This window comes from Taudactylus pleione, unplaced genomic scaffold (assembly GCF_031769625.1).
Source record: "Taudactylus pleione unplaced genomic scaffold, aTauple2 ptg000336l, whole genome shotgun sequence".
Lineage (NCBI taxonomy): Eukaryota > Metazoa > Chordata > Amphibia > Anura > Myobatrachidae > Taudactylus > Taudactylus pleione.
The window spans coordinates 3,925,342-3,944,664 of NW_028284737.1; the positions used below are offsets into that span (position 1 = coordinate 3,925,342).

The following is a 19,323-nucleotide window of genomic DNA, read 5'->3' on the forward strand; positions in this document are numbered from 1 at the left end:
GAGTGCTTTGAGGTTGAGAATCGGACGATATGACCCATTGGGTTTCTGTACCAAAAATAGATTTGAATAGAAACCCTGGCCCCTCTGGGAGAATGGAACAGGCACTATAACTCCAGCCTGGAGCATAGTGTGCAATACCTTCCGCAGCTCCGTAGCCTTGTTCCGGTCTGATGGTAGACCCGTGGTGAAGAATCGAGCCGGGGGTCTGTGCCGGAAGGAGAGGGCGTACCCGTGAGAGACCACCTCCAGAACCCAAGTGTCTGTCGTAGTGAACGACCAACACCGGGAGAACTGCAGCAGGCGGCCTCCCACCCTGGGATCCCCCAAGGGGAGACCCGGACCGTCAGGCCGCAGGCTTGTCATCTGGCTTGGGGGCCGGACGTCTGGTACTCCATGCCTGTTTCCGGGGCTTGACCGATTTCTTAGGGCCAGCCTGTCGAGGAAACGACTGTGGTTTGGGCCTGCCCTGGGCCCTAGATGACCGAAAGGACGATGGTCCAGAACCAGAAGGAGCAGCGGCCGACGGGAGACAAGCAGATTTGGCTGCCGCCAGCGTGGCCACAATCTTATCCAGATCCGGACCGAAGAGAACTTCTCCGGTAAACGGCAACGCTTCCAGACCTTTCTTGGATCTGCGTCCGCCTTCCAGGATCGCAGCCACAAGGTGCGACGAGCAGCTACCGCTGCTGAAGAAATTCTAGACACCAGAGTACTAATGTCTAGAGCCGCCTCGTTGATGTAGGTGGCCGAATCACGGAGATTGCCAATCAACTCCGCTTGTTCGGCCGGACAGTCGGATTCAAAAGAAGCCTCTAATGAATCCGCCCAGCGCTCCATCGCTCTGGCAACCCAGCAAATGGCCATAGCCGGCCGTGCTGCCCCCCCTGCAAGGGAATAAGCGGACTTCAGGCAGATTTCTACCTTGCGGTCCGTAGCATCCTTAAGGGAGGACATGGATGGCATCGGCAATGTGGCACTACGGACAAGACGGGTCACGTGAGAATCCACCTGTGGAGGGGATTCACACTTAGCAAAATAATTATCCGCGAACGGATAAGCCACCGCCAGGCGTCTCTGCGGCTGGTATCTTTTGCCAGGTTGTTTCCACGCCTCCTCTAAATGGTCCACCAACTGACCCGAAAGAGGAAAGACTGTGGCATCGCCCTTCACATCTTTGAAAAAGGCATACTTAGATTTAGCCGCTGGGGGAACTTCGTCCTCAATCACCAAGGCTGTGCGGACCGCCCGAATAAGTCCAGGAATATATACTTTGGACTTAGCATCAGCGTCCTTAGTATGGAAAGGTTCCTGATCGTAAGGATCCAGAATCTCCCCATCATCAGACGTCCCTTCGTCATCCTCATAAGGAGCGGACAGAGACGCCACCGGCCTTTTATGAGGCCGCATCACAGACTCCCCTTGCAACACATCCGACAAGTGCTGTACAGAACTCGTCAGGGAGTTAACCCACGCTGGCTCCTGAGAACCCGGGAGCGGGGAAATAGGGAGACTGTGGGGTACCACCAATTGTCGTGGGAACCCCTGCATGGGTGACGACACCACAGACTGCTGGGACAAACCCATCGGAGTAAACGCGGGCTGCGGAGCTAACTGGCCCACTAAAGCTGTTAACGCCTGAGCGAAACAAGCCCAGGGCGGCTCCTGTACCGGTGCTGTAACCGTAATAGGCCGCGCCATGGACAACACTGCCGGCAAAGGCCCTCCGCGCTACCCTCCCCCTCCGCTAACGGTACTTTGCACGTGGTACACTGTAGCCGGAGGGGAAAATCACTTTCAGACATGATGGCACCACGTATGTGACCTCTCTCACCAATTAAGTATTAAATAGGCGAGAGACCACCCTGCAGCACCGCACCGCAAGGGCTTTAGCAGAAAGAACAGGGACAGTAATAAAGCTGACAGTTTAGAGAAGAATAGTTACAGGCAGCGCTAGCACAGTCACATACAATGCAGAGAAATAACAATTCCTGCACTAACAGCGCTGATCACTCAACTACACAGACACAGGGCCTGGTAGGACACAGCGCTGCATACACAGACCTGAGCCACAGCGGAGGAGAGGTATGCGGGGGGACCCAGACCACGATGCTTCCTTCCAGACTTCCAGCAGCGTTCACCATGCGTTGCAGAGAAGATGGCCGCCGAGGAGCAGAGAGAAGCTGGCCTGGGGGAGGAGCGCTGACACAGGACCAGTCAGCACAGTGCAGAGAGGGCTGTGTGCAGCGGGGGAGGCGCCGGCTGTGAGACAGGGAAGGCGCGCTCCCCTGGCATGCATTTAACCCCTGGGACGCCGCAGCGCTACCGCTCTGCTGCGGTCCGCTGTCCCAGGGGCTAGTGGAAGCGCAGGTTGGTCGCCTGGCTCCACGCTGCAGCCAGTCCCCAGGGAGCCCCCTGCCTGGGGACTTAGGACCATGTGATCAGCGGGGACCCACCGCGGGACCCCGCTGCTTACCTCTGTCCCCCTTGAATCCGGCCATGGTCCGGAGCATCTGGGGTCACCGCTAGCTGTGACCCCAGACGCCCACCAGCATCCCCGGATCAGTACCGGCGTTCTGGTACCGGCGGGGTGTAGGGAAGACAGCATGGACGTCAGGACTGACTGTCCATGCTGTTCATCCAGATATGCAGCCACAGCTGCATGAAGAAAAAGCTTCAGGGGCTCTTCTAGCCCCCACTCCAACAGGTGCACCCGACTCCGGCCGGGCACCAAACTAAACTGAGGTGCCTTGGCCCGGGGGCGGGGTATAGGAGGGGGACCTAGTGCATCCTGGGAGGCTGAAAGCTTAACTCTTTGGTGCCCTGCGACTGACGTCACACCTATACCCCAAGGTATCCTGTGGATACCCTATGGACCCTGAAGTAGAAATTACACTTATCAGCAGCAAAACATTAATATGAACTTTTCATACTGAAGAAAAATCACATAACATTGTGTTTGATGGACATTGTACAATAAAATCAATGAATATTGAGGCAGAATTATATTTGACACTGGCACCAGAGAAACTTTCTCCCAGTTGTTTAAAACATGTGATAAGAGACAAGTCTATTATGTATCACATATTGTATTCACATGATTTTACCTGTTTGGAGTTGGTTAAGTAAAGCTTTGCTGCAAGGTTTAATATCTGCAGCTTCACAAGGTCATCCTCATTAGTGAAGCTTTTTGCCATCTTGCGCAGAACATCAGGTGCGATTTTAGGCACTCTCTCACAGTACTCTCCAATAAGCCACAGGATGCTGGCTCTTGCCATGGGAACCTGCATATGAGAGATTAAAGAAAAATATTTAATTTCACAACTCAACAGCTCCTAAGATGAGTGCAATTACAAAGCAAACAAAAGCAACCTTAAGATAGCTAAATAAAAATCACATTCAAAACAATCAATGTTTGTAAAAATAAGTAAATTTGATACTACTACAGAAGTGAAATAAAAATATTGTTTAGAAAATGTATCGGGAGTAAACCACTTTTCCAACTTAGGGCCTGATTCAGAGGTGGACACAGTTGCAGCCGCAACTGTGAGTTTTGCCTCGGTGCGACTGTGCATTTATGCTAATGCCGCAGTCGATGGAATTCGTGCAGAGACGCCCGGCATGTGGAGCTAATCCGCCACTGTGAGTGGTAAGACGCACCATCGGTCAAACAAACGATCAATGCACCAGCCCTATGGAGGCGCATATTATGCGTCTGAACATGCTCTCCCACCCACACGAAAAATGGGGTGCCCCTACCTATGACAACCAGCCCTGGTATCTTCTCCTCGCCCCTGGGGCTATGGGGATGGACTTAATAAAGAGTTAAATAAAAATGTTTTGTTATTTTACAGGTGGCCTAGTGGTCCCTGCAAGCTTGCCCCGGCATGACAGCAGCTGTCTAACCGCAAGTACCAGCATGCCCGGACATTAATGGTCTGCTGGTACAGAATATATTAAACAATAGATAGGACACCGAATATGGAAGTCTTATCAAATAAAAACACATCCCTCGTTTACCAATTAATTACTTACAATATGAAGGGGTTGCATCTGCTTTAATTCATGTAACATCCAGACTCTTGGCAAAACAAACAAAAAAAAAACAGTTGCTACTGCTCCTTAGGGAGCCCAGTCACGAATGAGTGCTCACTCAGAGACACACTCCATAGGAATGAAAGGGGATGCACCAATTGGTCAGTTTGAGACAGTGCCCATACTCTGACCAATCACCAGTCCAGGGCCCTGGTACAAGTACACGCAGCTAGTTTTTTTTTTATAGCAGCACAAAAATAAACAAAACGTAAAAAAGGATTAATACTGGCCCGTCCAGCTCTAACTAAACAAAGTGATTCCATCTCTCAGAGTGGAAGGACACATCGTCTTTCCCACAAAAAAAAGTCTTTAGCACAGCACTTACAAAAGTCTTTTTAGCACAGTCTCTTCCAATCGGCCTCTGACCTGTTCCCCAGGTGGTGAGAGGCTGACTACACAGCTAAAAGCACCCTTAGTCAGCCTTTCACAGGTAGTCTAAGCTGCTAATCAGATTCCATCTACACACATACAATACATACACGCTGCTTCCGATAAGTATAAATAATACACACAAATGTTATTGCATGCACTGCTTGTAATATCATACACACTAGATCTCTAATTTTCACAATAATTGGACAATTAGGGGACACTGTCTCATGGTTGTTCATAGTTGGTTTCATTTATTCTGATCTGAGCGGAGTAGTGTATAAATAAATACAAAAAATTGTGCTATAAACTTCTTTAAGCTAAGAAATATACAAACTTGTTACATGTACCTAGCATATTTGCCTATCAATGCCAATTTTTAAGTACTACTTATGTAATTATAAACCAGCAAATTGTATAAAGCTAGAATCGCATAGCCATTACGCAGACTGCAGAAGTAAAGAGCAATTCCTGAAATACTTATATAATGAACACAAAATATACCTAGTAAACTGCACTTATTTGCTGTTTAAGATGCTTTAATACAGTGTGGGCCATTCCATTAATGACTGCAGAGAAAGCCCACTGCTAGCTTTTGAAAGGTCAAGGTCTGGGCTGAAAAGGAAAACCCCAGTATATATTACTTCCATTACCATCGAGCTTAATGTCGCTATGCATCCAGAACAGGCTGACGTTCTACTGTACGGCACAAGGATTTAACCAACAGTTAAGTGCACTTTCTTAACTCAGGCGCATCAATAGTACTTGCAATCTTGTTACATATTAGAAAGACCTAAGCTACGGCACTGCGCTTCCACAAGTAGTCAGAGAAGTGAATTTAAAAAGGAAAATGTACAAATTATGTACTGCAAAGGGATCCACTTAAGGAACAATGCGGACCTCACAAGCTTTTTATTTACGCCAGAACGGCTGCAGCTAAAAGCACAGCTCGTCTCTATTTAATCCATTTGAAAAGAAGAATGAGCAATGGTAAATTAGTAGCTGGAAGACAAACAGAAACACACACAGGGCTAGTATCTAGTATAGACAAGGAAGGTTGATTAAAATGTTTCCAGAAGTTTATGGACCGGATTCAGAGTTGGGAATAGAGTACGATAGAGCAAGTAAACGTGCATCTGGACAACCATGTAGCACTGGGTATGCGTTCGCCATTCCGGTGGCCTGGATGCCAACGCACCGATTACCAGTGCCGAAAAACAACGCAGGTCAGAAGCCCGGCACAGTCATCCCAACCGCTGGGATACCAAAGGTAAGTATCAGGGGGCTAGGTTTAGGGTGCAGGGTTAGGGACAGGCACTAGGGGGAGGGTTAGGTACTAAGGGGGGAGGTTTGGCACCAGGGAGAACGCAGAGAGACTGTGCTGGTCGCCACAGTGACCACTATAAGGAAGCAAATGCGCAGTCTAGGCAGAGGTTCCCATAGTTACTCCGCATGTCAAACAGAAAAGAGGGGTCGAGGAAGTAAAAACTGGGGAAAAAAGGAGGAGAGGAGAGAGAAAAAGGAAGGGAAGGAAAAGGAGAGGGAGAGAGAAAAATGGGAGCAGGCAGAATAACATTTATAGGGGAGACAGGGAAAGAGAAGGTGAAACAGAAGTGGCTACAGAGACAGGGGGCAGAGAGATGGCGGAAATGGAACCAACAACAGTTACAGGTACCTAACGCAAATAACGCTTTTATGCACTTGCATACTCATGACCTGGTTGAATAATTGGTCCAAAATACTAGTACTAATTTAAAATTCTAGAAACCCACGTTACTTTGCCAAAATGTCTTTGTACAATGACTTTCCATACTTGTGTTGGCCTGCAAGACAAGTGGATTATTGCTTGGTGTACTATACCTCAGTGGTGGCCAAGATGTCGACCGCAGTCTATAGGATGACTGAAGAGGTATATGAATTCCTTTGATAAAGCTGTGGGACACACAGGGAATGTGTCAGGAGTACTCTGTACTGAATCCTTTGCACTGGGACTTTCATACCATCTTTCTAAACGCCTGCACCAAGCCTTGGAAACTTTTTTTGGCAATGGCACTTTACATACAGTGGACTGTCATTTTTTCGATGCAGCAACTTCATCCACAAAAGGTTCATCAATAATAAGGGACTACACCACCATGCCGGATTGCTTCTGCTAATGAACCCCATACGGTTGGACCATAGTGGTAATTATACGAGACTGTGCGACTTCCAACTGTAATATTCAAGCAATATCTTATCCATCATTTGCCATTATAGAGAGGCTATAATAGGAAAAGATGTTTTGTTGTCATTTATATGATATTTCCCAGATGCTGACTCACCATCCAGTGAAAATTATGTGATTGATATTTTTATTCATGATGATATAGAGTTTAATTCAGATTCTTACTAAGGAAAAGATTTTATGAATTATTATTATATAAATGTTTTTTTCTTTACTATATAGTTGTTTTATAATAAATGGGTTGATGCACTATATCCATTCCATTTCTTATTACTTTACATTGCATGACTATTCTAGCGCTGTACACCTGCATTTTAACTCTTTCCTAGGTATATGAAATCGCCTGCTACTGCAGGACCCAAGCAATCAGCAAGTGGCCCTCAGAGCCCAAAAGCATGGCCACCCCTGCCATCCATGAAAACTAGAACCTAAAATACCAATTCCTCCTGACCCTTTTTTGTAAAGCTTTTACGCTAAATTTCTAAACCGTAATTTACATTTAAAAATTCAAGGCACAGACATGAAGTAAACAATCATTATATCCACAGCAGACTGAAAAACACAGATGGCACTGCTTACACATCCAGCGCACTCTTATTTTGTAACAGTCTGAATACTGTGCAAGACACTGCTCTTCTGAGTCCGCACCATATTCATAGGTTCTTTGGAGCACTACAATAATGCTCCTTAAGGGACCACTAAACCCCAAAACTGAAATACAACCGGGAGATTAAAATACATTGTTCAGTGTTAACCTGATATTCTATGACGCTCTACTAAAGGTTCCCATCAACTAGACGATTAAATTGAGCGATTGAATGATAACGATATCGTTATTGTTCATAAATAGCTTGCAAATCGATAAGAAAAATGTCTAAAACGACCAGCAATGCGCGCTCCCGCTGGTCGTTTTAGACATCTATCATTGGCCAAACAAGCTGTACAACCTGACGATAACGTCAGGTTGAGGATGTTAGGGGATGATTGATGTGTCTACACTGTAGGCACATCACAGACTGACAAACGACTGCACGATTACAATGTCGTAATCGTGCAGTCGTTTTCATTTCTTTAAGTGGATGGGCACCTTAAGAAGAATCAACTCCACACAGTATTACAGCAAGCTCCCCATCATCTTCAAGAAAAAACAACATTGACATATCACACAGGTAAATAAGCTAAGATCAAGTTGCTGTGATACTGATTGCCCTGCCCTATGTATGACCCTAGCAACCCATAGAGTGGTATCCTATTATTTTTGTTGAAATTATAGGATAGTTCTCCCGAAAACACATAGGAGCCGCGATAAGCTCGCGGACCTGTTTTCTTTTTTTTGGAAAAACAGCATTTATCATGGATTATTTTTCAGGACACATCAGGTCCCCAATTCGGGGCTAATTGGAGACATGAGGTCCCGAATTCGGGGCTAACACTGAATTGGTAAATTTACCGTGGCTAATTGGATACCCCCCATAGTGTGCATGTCTGCTGCCTACGCTGTCAGGGGGGGTTAGTTAACTGCTTGACATTTTTGCCATCAACAGTCACAATGTTGACAAGATAATGTCGAGCGCAGAATGCCGACATGGGAGTAATGTTATTTAGAGCAATTTTCTCTGTCAGCATTAGAACTGTAAATATCATGGTTTCCAATACGTCAGTGGGACTAAACCACTATCCGTGCTGAAGTATTAAACTCAGTGGTGTTGAGACTACACAATAAGTTGCTGTTATGCCTTCATTGTTCCACTAGCATTTACAATTGTTGCCATATTCAACATTAATAAAAAGTGCTGGGACCATGCACAGTGTGTCAGGTTCGGAAGCAGGACGGAGGCTGCGGGTGTGGGATCGTAAGATCCCTTTCCTGTGAGTAAAGCCTCCATAGGCATAAAGCCGTTTACACCATCTGAGGATGCCTTAAACCAGTGGAGGCAAACTGCAAAACGTTACGCTTTTGGAAGTTTGGAACATAGAGGTCAGACCATAGTCTCCATTGATAATAATGGGGTCTGCGATATGCAGCGCTAATAAGTCTTCTGCAGGAGATTTCTGTGCAATCTTCTGCATTAGGCTGTTAGCTCATCGCAACAATTCATACAACTGTGCAGGACCTGGTGCTTCTACATAGTACAGGTTGAGTCTCCCATATCCAAAATGCTTGGGACCAGGGGTATTTTGGTTAACGGAATATTCCTTATTTTGAAATATTTGCATATCATAATGAAATATCTTGGGAATGGGACCCAAATATACACACAGAATGCATTTATGTGTTATATACACCTTATACACACAGCCTGCAGGTAATTTTATACAATATTTTCAATAATTTTGTGGCTCAAGCAAAGTTTGTGTACAGAAATTAAACTTATGTTTCATATACACCTTACTGTATACACACAGCCTGAACTATAATTTTATACAATATTTGTAATAATTTGTGCCTTAGACAAAGTTTGTGTAAATTGAACCATCAAAACTCAAAAGGTTTCATTACCTCAGTCAAGCCAAAATCATTCCGTATTTTGGAATATTCCATATTTCGGAATATTTGGATATGGGAGACTCAACCTGTACTATAGAAAAAAAAATGCTTGATAAATAGGCCCTTTAGACTTTTATGAGGGACAATTGCCAAACAAAACTTAAGTACCCCATGACTGCATACTGCACACTCCCAAACACTTTCTTTTTAAAATATGTCAGTCAGTAATAAATACATGGTGCCTTGAGGACTCGAGCCGGGAATCCGTGTATGAATACAGTTTGTACATATAACACATATACGTAATCAGGGGTGGATTGGGCCACCGGGACTGCGGAAAAGTTCCTGCTGGGCCGGTCCCCTCTCCGCCCTGCTGGGCAGCTTTACACAGCCGGCGGCTCTAACGGCCGCTACCGAACAGGCAGCGGTCATGAATGAGCTTCTGTGCATGCGCAGAAGCTCATTCACAAGGGAAACGGCAGAGGGAGGGCTGCTGTGCATGCAGAGCCGCAGCAGCTGCTCCCATGGGGCATTGCGGAGCATGTGACACCTCACGGCTCCACCTCCAGAGTCGATAAATTATGTCCTGCTTCGGCAAAATGCCGAGCTACTGCCTGATCACTAGTGCCAGACCTAATCGCTGCCCAAATGGCGGAACGATGTGCCGCCATCCGTTCACGTAGAGTTCGGTCAGTTCAGCCAGTAGCTCGGCATTTTGCTGAAGCAGGACATAATTTATCGACTCTTCGCTATATGATTGATCATATACCATCGATGTATAGAGGGGGCGATAGATCACGGAGATTGTTACAGTGTGAATCCCGTTGGATTTACCGACTCGGTACCTTATTTCCTAAAGGCCTTAATGACAATCTGGGCCTGCACTGTTTTATTTAACATAATATGCCTTATGCATGGCAGTGTGGTTATTAACATATGCATGTCAGCCATGTAATTGTTAACGAGTGCTGGTCTCATGATTTTTTTGTCGCATAGGTCCCATGTTTACTACGGACGTCTGTCCGGGTATAATATGGTAAATATGTTAGTGGTAATGATGGAGGGAGGCGATGATGATTAGTTACTCGGTGTAATCATATCCAATACCCCTGCCAGACGGTCTGTTTATAATGGATCCATTGGTGTTATAAATATGTGGGTGTGCGCTCTCTATATTGAATTTATACATATGAATTCTCTGATACAATGCTATGACTTTTGGGAGGAATAATATGAGATATGGTAAGAACTTACCCTTGTTATCTCTATTTCTAGGATACCTTGGGGTATAGGTGTGACGTCAGTCGCTGGGCACCATAGAGTTAAGCTTTTCAGCCTCCCAGGATGCACTAGGGTCCCCCTCCTATACCCCGCCCCGAGCCAAGGCACCTCAGTTAGTTATCAAGCCATAGACCGGAGGAGGAGAAGGAAGAGAGAGAAAAAAGATCTGGACACATACAAGAATCACATTCTCACCAGAGGGAGACGGAAAACCGGTGACCAGAGCAAAGCCCATCTGCAGCACAGGTGCGACAGGGCGGGAGTCCTGTGGAACCCTATGGACTTCGTAGAAATAGAGATAACAAGGGTAAGTTCTTACCATATCTCATATTTTCTACTTCAGGGTCCATAGGGTATCCACAGGATACCTTGGGGATGTCCCAAAGCAGTATCCTTTAAGGGTGGGGACGCTCCTGTGCAGAAAGGAGAATCCGCCGCCCGAAGGAAGCATCCTGAGAGGCGAAGGTGTCAAACCTGTAATACCTCACGAAGGTATGGACAGAGGACCACGTAGCAGCCTTGCAGATTTGAACTGCCGAGGGACCACGTCGAGCTGCCCACGAAGGACCCACAGACCTAGTGGAATGAGCCTTCAGAGAAGGAGGAACCGGTAGGCCTTCATGAAGATAAGCTTCAGAAATAGCCCTACGGATCCAGGCTGCCAAAGTTTGCTTTGAAGCAGGCCAACCCTTTTTACGAAAGCCATAGAGGACAAACAAAGCGTCCGACTTCCTAAACGAAGAAGTGCGGTCAACATAAGTCCTTAAGGCCCGCACAACATCCAAAGAGGCCTCACCCACGGAAAGACCCGGTGAGTTAAAGGCCGGAACAACGATTTCCTCGTTAACATGAAACTGGGAAACAACTTTGGGAAGAAACTCGGGCCGAGTGCGGAGCACTACCCTGTTCCCATGAAAAACCAAGAAAGGGGGTCTACAAGAAAGAGCCCCTAACTCAGAAACACGTCTGGCCGAAGCAATAGCCAGAAGGAAAACAGTCTTAGCTGTTAGCCATTTAAGATCCACTGAGCCCAGTGGTTCAAACGGCGGTCCTTGGAGAGCCGACAGGACCACAGCCAAATCCCAAGGCGCCACAGGTGGAACAAAGGGCGGCTGAATGCGGACAACACCTTGCATAAAGGTGCGCACATCCGGGATTGTAGCAATCCTACGGTGAAACCAGACAGCTGGGCCGAAACCTGTACCTTCAAAGAAGCAAGGCGAAGCCCATGATCTAGTCCCGCTTGCAGGAAGGCGAGAATCCGAGACAGACGAAACTCCCGCGGTGCATAACCTCTCGGTCGACACCACTGGAAGAACGTATGCCACACGCGATGGTATATCCTCGCGGAAGACGGTTTCCGAGCTCGCAACATGGTACGCACCACAGAGCTGGAAAACCCCCGGGACCTCAGCATGGCCGTCTCAACAGCCACGCCGTCAAAGACAGCCGAGTCAGGTCCGGGTGAAGACAAGGACCCTGAGACAGAAGGTCCGGTCGTAGCGGCAACCGCAGAGGACTGTCCACGGACAGACCCTGAAGGTCTGAGAACCAGTGCCGTCTGGGCCACGCGGGAGCTATCAACAGGAGCGTCCCTCCTTCCTGTTTGAATTTCCGGATTACCCGTGGAAGAAGGGAGACCGGAGGGAACAGGTATGCGAACCGGAACGTCCACCGGACGGACAGAGCATCCACCAGAGACGCCCCTTCGTCTCTTGTGCGAGAACCATACACAGGCAACTTGTTGTTGTGCCGGGACGCCATGAGGTAGATCTCTGGAAGACCCCACCTGTCCACCAGCAGTTGAAAAACGTCCGGGTGCAGGGACCATTCCCCCGGATGAACGTCCTGGCGACTTAGAAAGTCTGCCTCCCAATTTAGCACTCCCGGGATGAAGATCGCTGATATGGCCGGAAGATTGCGCTCCGCCCAAACCAGGATCAAAGAGACCTCTACGAGAGCCGCCCGACTGCGAGTTCCTCCTTGCCTGTTTATGTAGGCCACGGTGGTAGCGTTGTCCGACTGGACCTGCACCGGGTGACCCTGGAGAAACCGATGTGCCTGCTGGAGAGCATTGAAGACCGCACGGAGTTCCAAGATATTTATTGGAAGCTCCGCTTCTGTCGGCGTCCACCTGCCCTGGAACAAGTGTGGACCCGAAACTGCTCCCCAGCCCCGAAGACAGGCGTCCGTTGTCAACAGGACCCAATTTGGAACCCAGAACGGACGTCCCTTGTTGAGGTGGGTCGTCTGTAACCACCACGCAAGGGACAGGCGAACCTCCGGGGTGATCACAATCGTCTGGGACTTCAGAGACTGAGGCAGCCCGTTCCACTTGGACAGGATCAGGTGCTGCAGAGGTCTGGAGTGAAACTGGGCATATTCCACCATGTCGAACACCGACACCATGGAGCCCAGTAACCTCATCGCCGAGTGTAGGAACACCCGGCGGCTGTGCAGACAACTGCGCACCCTTGACTGTAAAGCAGAGATCTTGTCCTCCGTCACGAAGATCCTTTGCTGTCCCGAGTCCAATAAGGCTCCAAGATGCAGAATCCTCCGAGACGGGATTAGAGTGGACTTCTGCCAGTTGATTAGCCAGCCGTGCCGTTGCAGCAGTGCAATGGTCAGGTCCAAGTGGCGTAACAGGAGCTCTGGAGATCCTGCCACCAATAACAGGTCGTCCAAATACGGCAACATGCGGACTCCCTGCAGCCACAGAGAAGCCGCCATGACCGCCATCACCTTGGTGAAAACACGTGGTGACGCCCGAAACTGGAAGTGGTCGCTGCGGATTGCAAACCTGAGGAACTGTTGATGGCGCACAAGAATAGGGACATGCAGGTAAGCGTCCTGTATGTCCAATGACACCATGTAGTCCCCAGTTTCCAGCGCCAGAATGATGGACCGTAGGGTCTCCATCCGAAACTTCGGAACCCGCAAAGACTTGTTGAGTGCTTTGAGGTTGAGAATCGGATGATACGACCCATTGGGTTTCTGTACCAAAAATAGATTTGAATAGAAACCCTGGCCCCTCTGGGAGAATGGAACAGGCACTGTAACTCCAGCCTGGAGCATAGTGTGCAATACCTTTCACAGCTCCGTAGCCTTGTTCCGGTCTGATGGTAGACCCGTGGTGAAGAATCGAGCCGGGGGTCTGTGCCGGAAGGAGAGGGCGTATCCGTGGGAAACCACCTCCAGAACCCAAGTGTCTGTCGTAGTGGCCGACCAACACTGGGCGAACTGCAGCAGGCGGCCTCCCACCCTGGGATCCCCCAAAGGGAGGCCCGGACCGTCAGGCCGCAGGCTTGTCATCTGGCTTGGGAGCCGGACGTCTGGTACTCCATGCCTGCTTCCGGGGCTTGGCCGATTTCTTAGGGCCAGCCTGTCGAGGAAACGACTGTGGTTTGGGCCTGCCCTGGGCCCTAGATGACCGAAAGGACGATGGTCCAGAACCAGAAGGAGCAGCGGCCGACGGGAGACAAGCCGATTTGGCTGCCGCCAGCGTGGCCACAATCTTATCCAGATCCGGACCGAAGAGAACTTCTCCGGTAAACGGCAACGCCTCCAGACCCTTTTTGGAATCTGCGTCCGCCTTCCAGGATCACAGCCACAAGGTGCGACGAGCAGCCACCGCTGCTGAAGAAATTCTAGACACCAGAGTACTAATGTCTAGGGCCGCCTCGTTGATATAAGTGGCCGAATCACGGAGATTACCAATCAACTCCGCCTGTTCGGCCGGACAGTCTGAATCAAAAGAAGCCTCTAATGAATCCGCCCAGTGCTCCATCGCTCTGGCAACCCAGCAAATGGCCATAGCCGGCTGTGCTGCCCCCCCCCGCAAGGGAATAAGCGGACTTCAGGCAGATCTCCACCTTGCGGTCCGTAGCATCCTTAAGGGAGGACATAGATGGCATCGGCAATGTGGCACTACGGACAAGACGGGTCACGTGAGAATCCACCTGTGGAGTGGATTCCCACTTTGCAAAATAATTATCCGCGAACGGATAATCCACCGCCAGGCGTCTCTGCGGCTGGTATCTTTTGCCAGGCTGTTTCCACGCCTCCTCTAAATGGTCCACCAACTGACCCGAAAGAGGAAAGACTGTGGCATCGCCCTTCACATCTTTGAAAAAGGCATACTTAGATTTAGCCGCTGGGGGAACTTCGTCCTCAATCACCAAGGACGTCAGGACTGACTGTCCATGCTGTACATCCAGATGTGCAGCCACAGCTGCACTGAAGAAAGCTTCGGGGGCTCTTCTAGCCCCCACTCCGACAGGTGCACCAAACTAAACTGAGGTGCCTTGGCTCGGGGGCGGGGTATAGAAGGGGGACCCTAGTGCATCCTGGGAGGCTGAAAAGCTTAACTCTATGGTGCCCAGCGACTGACGTCACACCTATACCCCAAGGTATCCTGTGGATACCCTATGGACCCTGAAGTAGAAATAAAACTGATGTTTTGGTTTTGAATTGTACGCTGGATTAACAAAACTGAAACAATATTGCTTTCTTTGTTTTTAACTTATTTTAGATACTGATGGTAACCATGGCAACGGGCCGTGCAGGATGACGTCATTTGTGGGCATTCACTGACCGGACCTGGAAGCTGTGGAGCCGCACATGGTGTTTGGTGGTGGGGTATAAGTGACAATTTGTGATATGTTTGTATCCTGAGGACGATGCAATAAAGGCATCGAAACGTTGATGTAGCTTACTCCTGTGCGAACTTTATACCGGAGTGCCGCTGAGATTGGATGTATGTATTGCTGCTGTGACACAGCATGCTGCGGAGGACACCCGGGACTGCTTTGCATTTTTAATGAGAGTGCCATTCTATTGCTTTGTGTATATATATATGTATATATATGTATATATATATATATATATATATATATGTATATATATATTATATATATATACACATATACATATATATATACATACACACACACACACACACACACACAGGGTTGTATGTGTTTGTTACTTCAATATCATGCACACTGACATTTATGTAGTACTTAGTTATTTAGAGGTGATTATGCTATTTATAGAAAATGTGTGTGCATCTATCTATCTATCTATCTATCTATCACTGCTCCAAGCGTGACTTGACGTTGCAGTGACGATCCTATCACGTGTTTGCCCAGAGAAGCCGGATGTATTGCTGGTGGTATCTCTGATTGCCTATCCCTGACCCCTAACTCTCCCACTAACCCCCCTTTCCCGAACCCACCTTTCCCGAAGCCTAAACTTAACCCACCCCCGTAGCCTAACCCTAACCTTCTCCCGGAAGCCTAACCCTAACCCTCTTCCCCGCAGTCTAAAGCTAGGTACACATTAGGCGATGTGTACCCAGCAAGATCTCGTGAGCAATAGGACCTGGCGCGGGGTTCCGTCAGGGACAGAGCAATGACGTGTGGTAGTGGAGGCCAATCAGCAGCATCCTCAGATCTTTCTGCATGTACAAAAGATTTGAGGATGCGATGGACAACCGGCATCATGCGTACACACTGGACAATATAAATAATTTGTTGTTACGATGCGCCTGAATCGGCCAAATCGCTCAAGATATTGTCTAGTGTGTACCCAGCTTAACCCCAACCACCCCCCTCCCCCTAGTGCCTAACCTTAAACCTAACCCTTAAATCTAATACTTACCACCTGGATTGTGGCGCTGGTATTATGAGCCGGGATGATTACTACATATGTATGAATCTAGTATACTAGTTGGTAAACATGCTGTTTTTCAGTGTTTTATGATTGCAATTATTTATTTTACTATTTGATGTACAATGTGGCGCCCCCTTCTTGTGCTTTGATTTTAGAATATATAATAGCTGCGTCCAACTCAGAATCAGGCCGTATGAGGAGAAATCCCGCCCCCCTTGATAGTACCCGCCTCCTCATAAGACCACGCCCCATTTAGGGCTGGTTCTAGAAATTTCCTGGGCTGGTTTTCCATCCCAATCTGCCCCTGTACGTAATAGAGCAGCCTATAAACCTACTGATTGTAAGAGAAATGTCTCTGGGCAAGGTTGTTGGCTTGAAGCTAGTAGAAGCAAGGTGGGAGCATTCCTTTACTTATAAACATTTTTTATACTGCCTACATACAGTATCACGCAGCACTTTACACAGATCATTTAATAATACACATCATTCCCTGTCCCAGGGGAGTTTGCAATCTGTATTCCCTACTATCCACACACAGGTTATCTCCATTGCAAGTCAATAAACCACCATAGAAGTCTTCCTTCTGTTCTGTCCACCACTGAGTGTGGTATGTTACGTTGACATTCATAAAGTCAACATGGTTAAAATGTCGACATGCAGCATGTTGACACGGATGACATGTTGATATGATAGAATGTCGACATGTCGTCCTTTGTGGCACTGCGGTCACTAACCTGGTCCCCAGCGGCAGCAGAGTCTTCCGGGTCCTAGAGGTAAAGAGGAGCACTTCTGGCGGAGACATGCGACAAGCGTCGTTCCGGTGAGAACTCTCCCCCTATTCTCCACCCCTAGAGCCAAACTCTAACCCTCCTCGCAGCCTAACCATAACCTTTCCCTAGTGTCTAACACTAACCTTCCTGGCAGCGCTGAAACCTAAGTGTCGGCATTGTGAACATGTCAACATGTTGAACCAACCATCAACATTGCGACTGGATACCTGTCCACCGGGATGTAGTGAACAGGTTGGTGGATGGGAAGCCAGCCGTCGATATACCAACACCGGAAGCCCGCCTTCCGGCAAAATGCAGACGCCGCTATCCTGAATGGGATCAGGATACCGGCGACGGCATCCCTACTGCCGGAATCTCAAACGTAGGAACCGGGTAATTATTTGCATTAGCCCGGGGAAGGAGGGTTAGGGACCCCCAGGGGGAAATCAGGGTTAGACACCCCCCGAGAGGGTTAGGCACCCCCCCAGGGAGGTTAGCGTTAGGCACCACTAAGGGAGGGTTAGGTTACTTACCTTCACCTGTCGGGATTCTGCATCGTTAGACTTGCAGCGTCGGGATGTGAACCGGTGGCTGATCGTTTCTGCATACTAATAACATTAGCTTAAACAAGTTACAGCAAGTATGTGACAATTAAACCATATTAACAAAAGCAACTTCCCATTACTGATCTTTTTCTGAAATTGATGACACGAGACTGATACAGTATTGCAGGAAATAAACCTGTTCTTATGGAGACAGACTAAACAATTACTATAACTGAACTGTTATCACCATACCATGCATTGCCCCATACTTATTTAAGAGAACACAAACTGTTGAACTATAGAACCTGAGGTGTGAAGTGACATTCAGAATGTCAATATCAGAATGGTCAAAATGTCGACATTAACAATTTCAACATGGTCATTATGTCCACATTGTAAATACAGACAGTACGTTTAGGGTTATGGTGCAGTTAGGCTGCGGTTAATGATTGAATATTAGAAAACCGTTATTGCGACATACCAACTATCGACATTGTGCATGTCCTCATCACATGCCACAACCTCATTATATACACTCATAATAAAAGCAGGAAAATGCAATGCGACTTGTTCTCATCCACATGGTTTTTTATTAACTAGGAAAGCTATTCATCACAAAATCTGCATTTAATGAGCCATTTGCTGCTGTAGCAATATTTGGGAAATTATATATTTAGAGGATTCTAAATTATAATCTAACTTGATTAATGTGCTTGGCAATCAAACAGACTTCATTCCTGAAACCAGTTTTTGGAAGCCACTCCTCCCACTTCACTAATACTGCCAATTAAATCATTTTATAATTAAAACTAATACTGATATTGATATTTGTACATCTCATTAGTCATTACTTAACATCGTAGTAGCAATGCTTGCAATTTCAACATTTTTGTGAACATGTTTTAATATAAATGTTATGATTAAAATTAAAAAGCCTGATGCTACTAATATTGTAGTTTAAAACACAAAATAGTGTTTTTCCCTGAAAATTTTGCCAGCCTGGTAACATTAAGTAATAGCCGGGTGGGCGCAGTGTAAACTGGCAGGACACAGATATAATTTTTAAGACTTGCAGATATTACCATCTTGCTGGCTGGACACAGATATAATTATGTCCAGCGCTGCACGCCGAGACACAGTGCTGCACGCCGAGACACAGTGCTGCACGCCGAGACACAGTGCAGGCTTGCCCTCTCTGTAATTGCCCCACCGACCAAACTGCGCCCTGCCCGGCCAGTCACACTACAGCTCTGATTTTGGTAGCCACACACCTTGAGTGTGCTAGGTGGCATGTAAATAAAAAACCCTGGGTGAATCGCCAGTGAAATTGATCCTGGAGAGAACACTGCAATATACTGTGCATCAGGTGCAGCTTTTTCTGTGTGCTACGGAATATTTTCTTCTCAAACTAGTAGCTACACGATAAAGGACCTTTGTGATCACATTATAGGTTTGTCCAAATAGACAAGAATCTTATAATTGTAGTGACAATTACAAAATACTAAGCCTTCTGTGCTTTACAGCAATTCCTTTCTACTTTTCCCTATAAGTGGGAGGAGTATCAAGCAGTGAATAGATTGGTGAAGAGGACCAGTGGAGATGTTGCCCATAGTAACCAATGAGCTTCTACCTATCATTTATAACGCACTTCGTAAATGCTACCCTCAAAGTTGATTGGTTGCTATGAGCAATTTCTCCACTCTTTTTACTGCTTGATACATCTCCTCCTAATTTTTTCAATTACCTTCACTGGATATCGCTGAAGCCATAGGGCATCTTTGTGTCCTTTCCCCGGAGCAACAGAAATAGACAATACTCCTGATCCTATAAAGAAATGGCTGCAAAGCACAGAAGATGACTGAAAAAGGGCAACACAAT

General features: G+C 47.3%; 1 protein-coding gene across 1 annotated transcript in view; it reads right to left on the reverse strand.

Annotated features, from left to right (window-relative positions):
- Positions 1-19,323, reverse strand: part of AP3B1 (adaptor related protein complex 3 subunit beta 1) — a 249,412-nt gene that overhangs the window by 120,587 nt on the left and 109,502 nt on the right. The window contains exon 15 of the mRNA XM_088443910.1: positions 3,105-3,281. Within this exon, the coding sequence (XP_088300036.1) occupies positions 3,105-3,281 (177 nt within the window). The remainder of the gene's footprint in view (positions 1-3,104; positions 3,282-19,323) is intronic.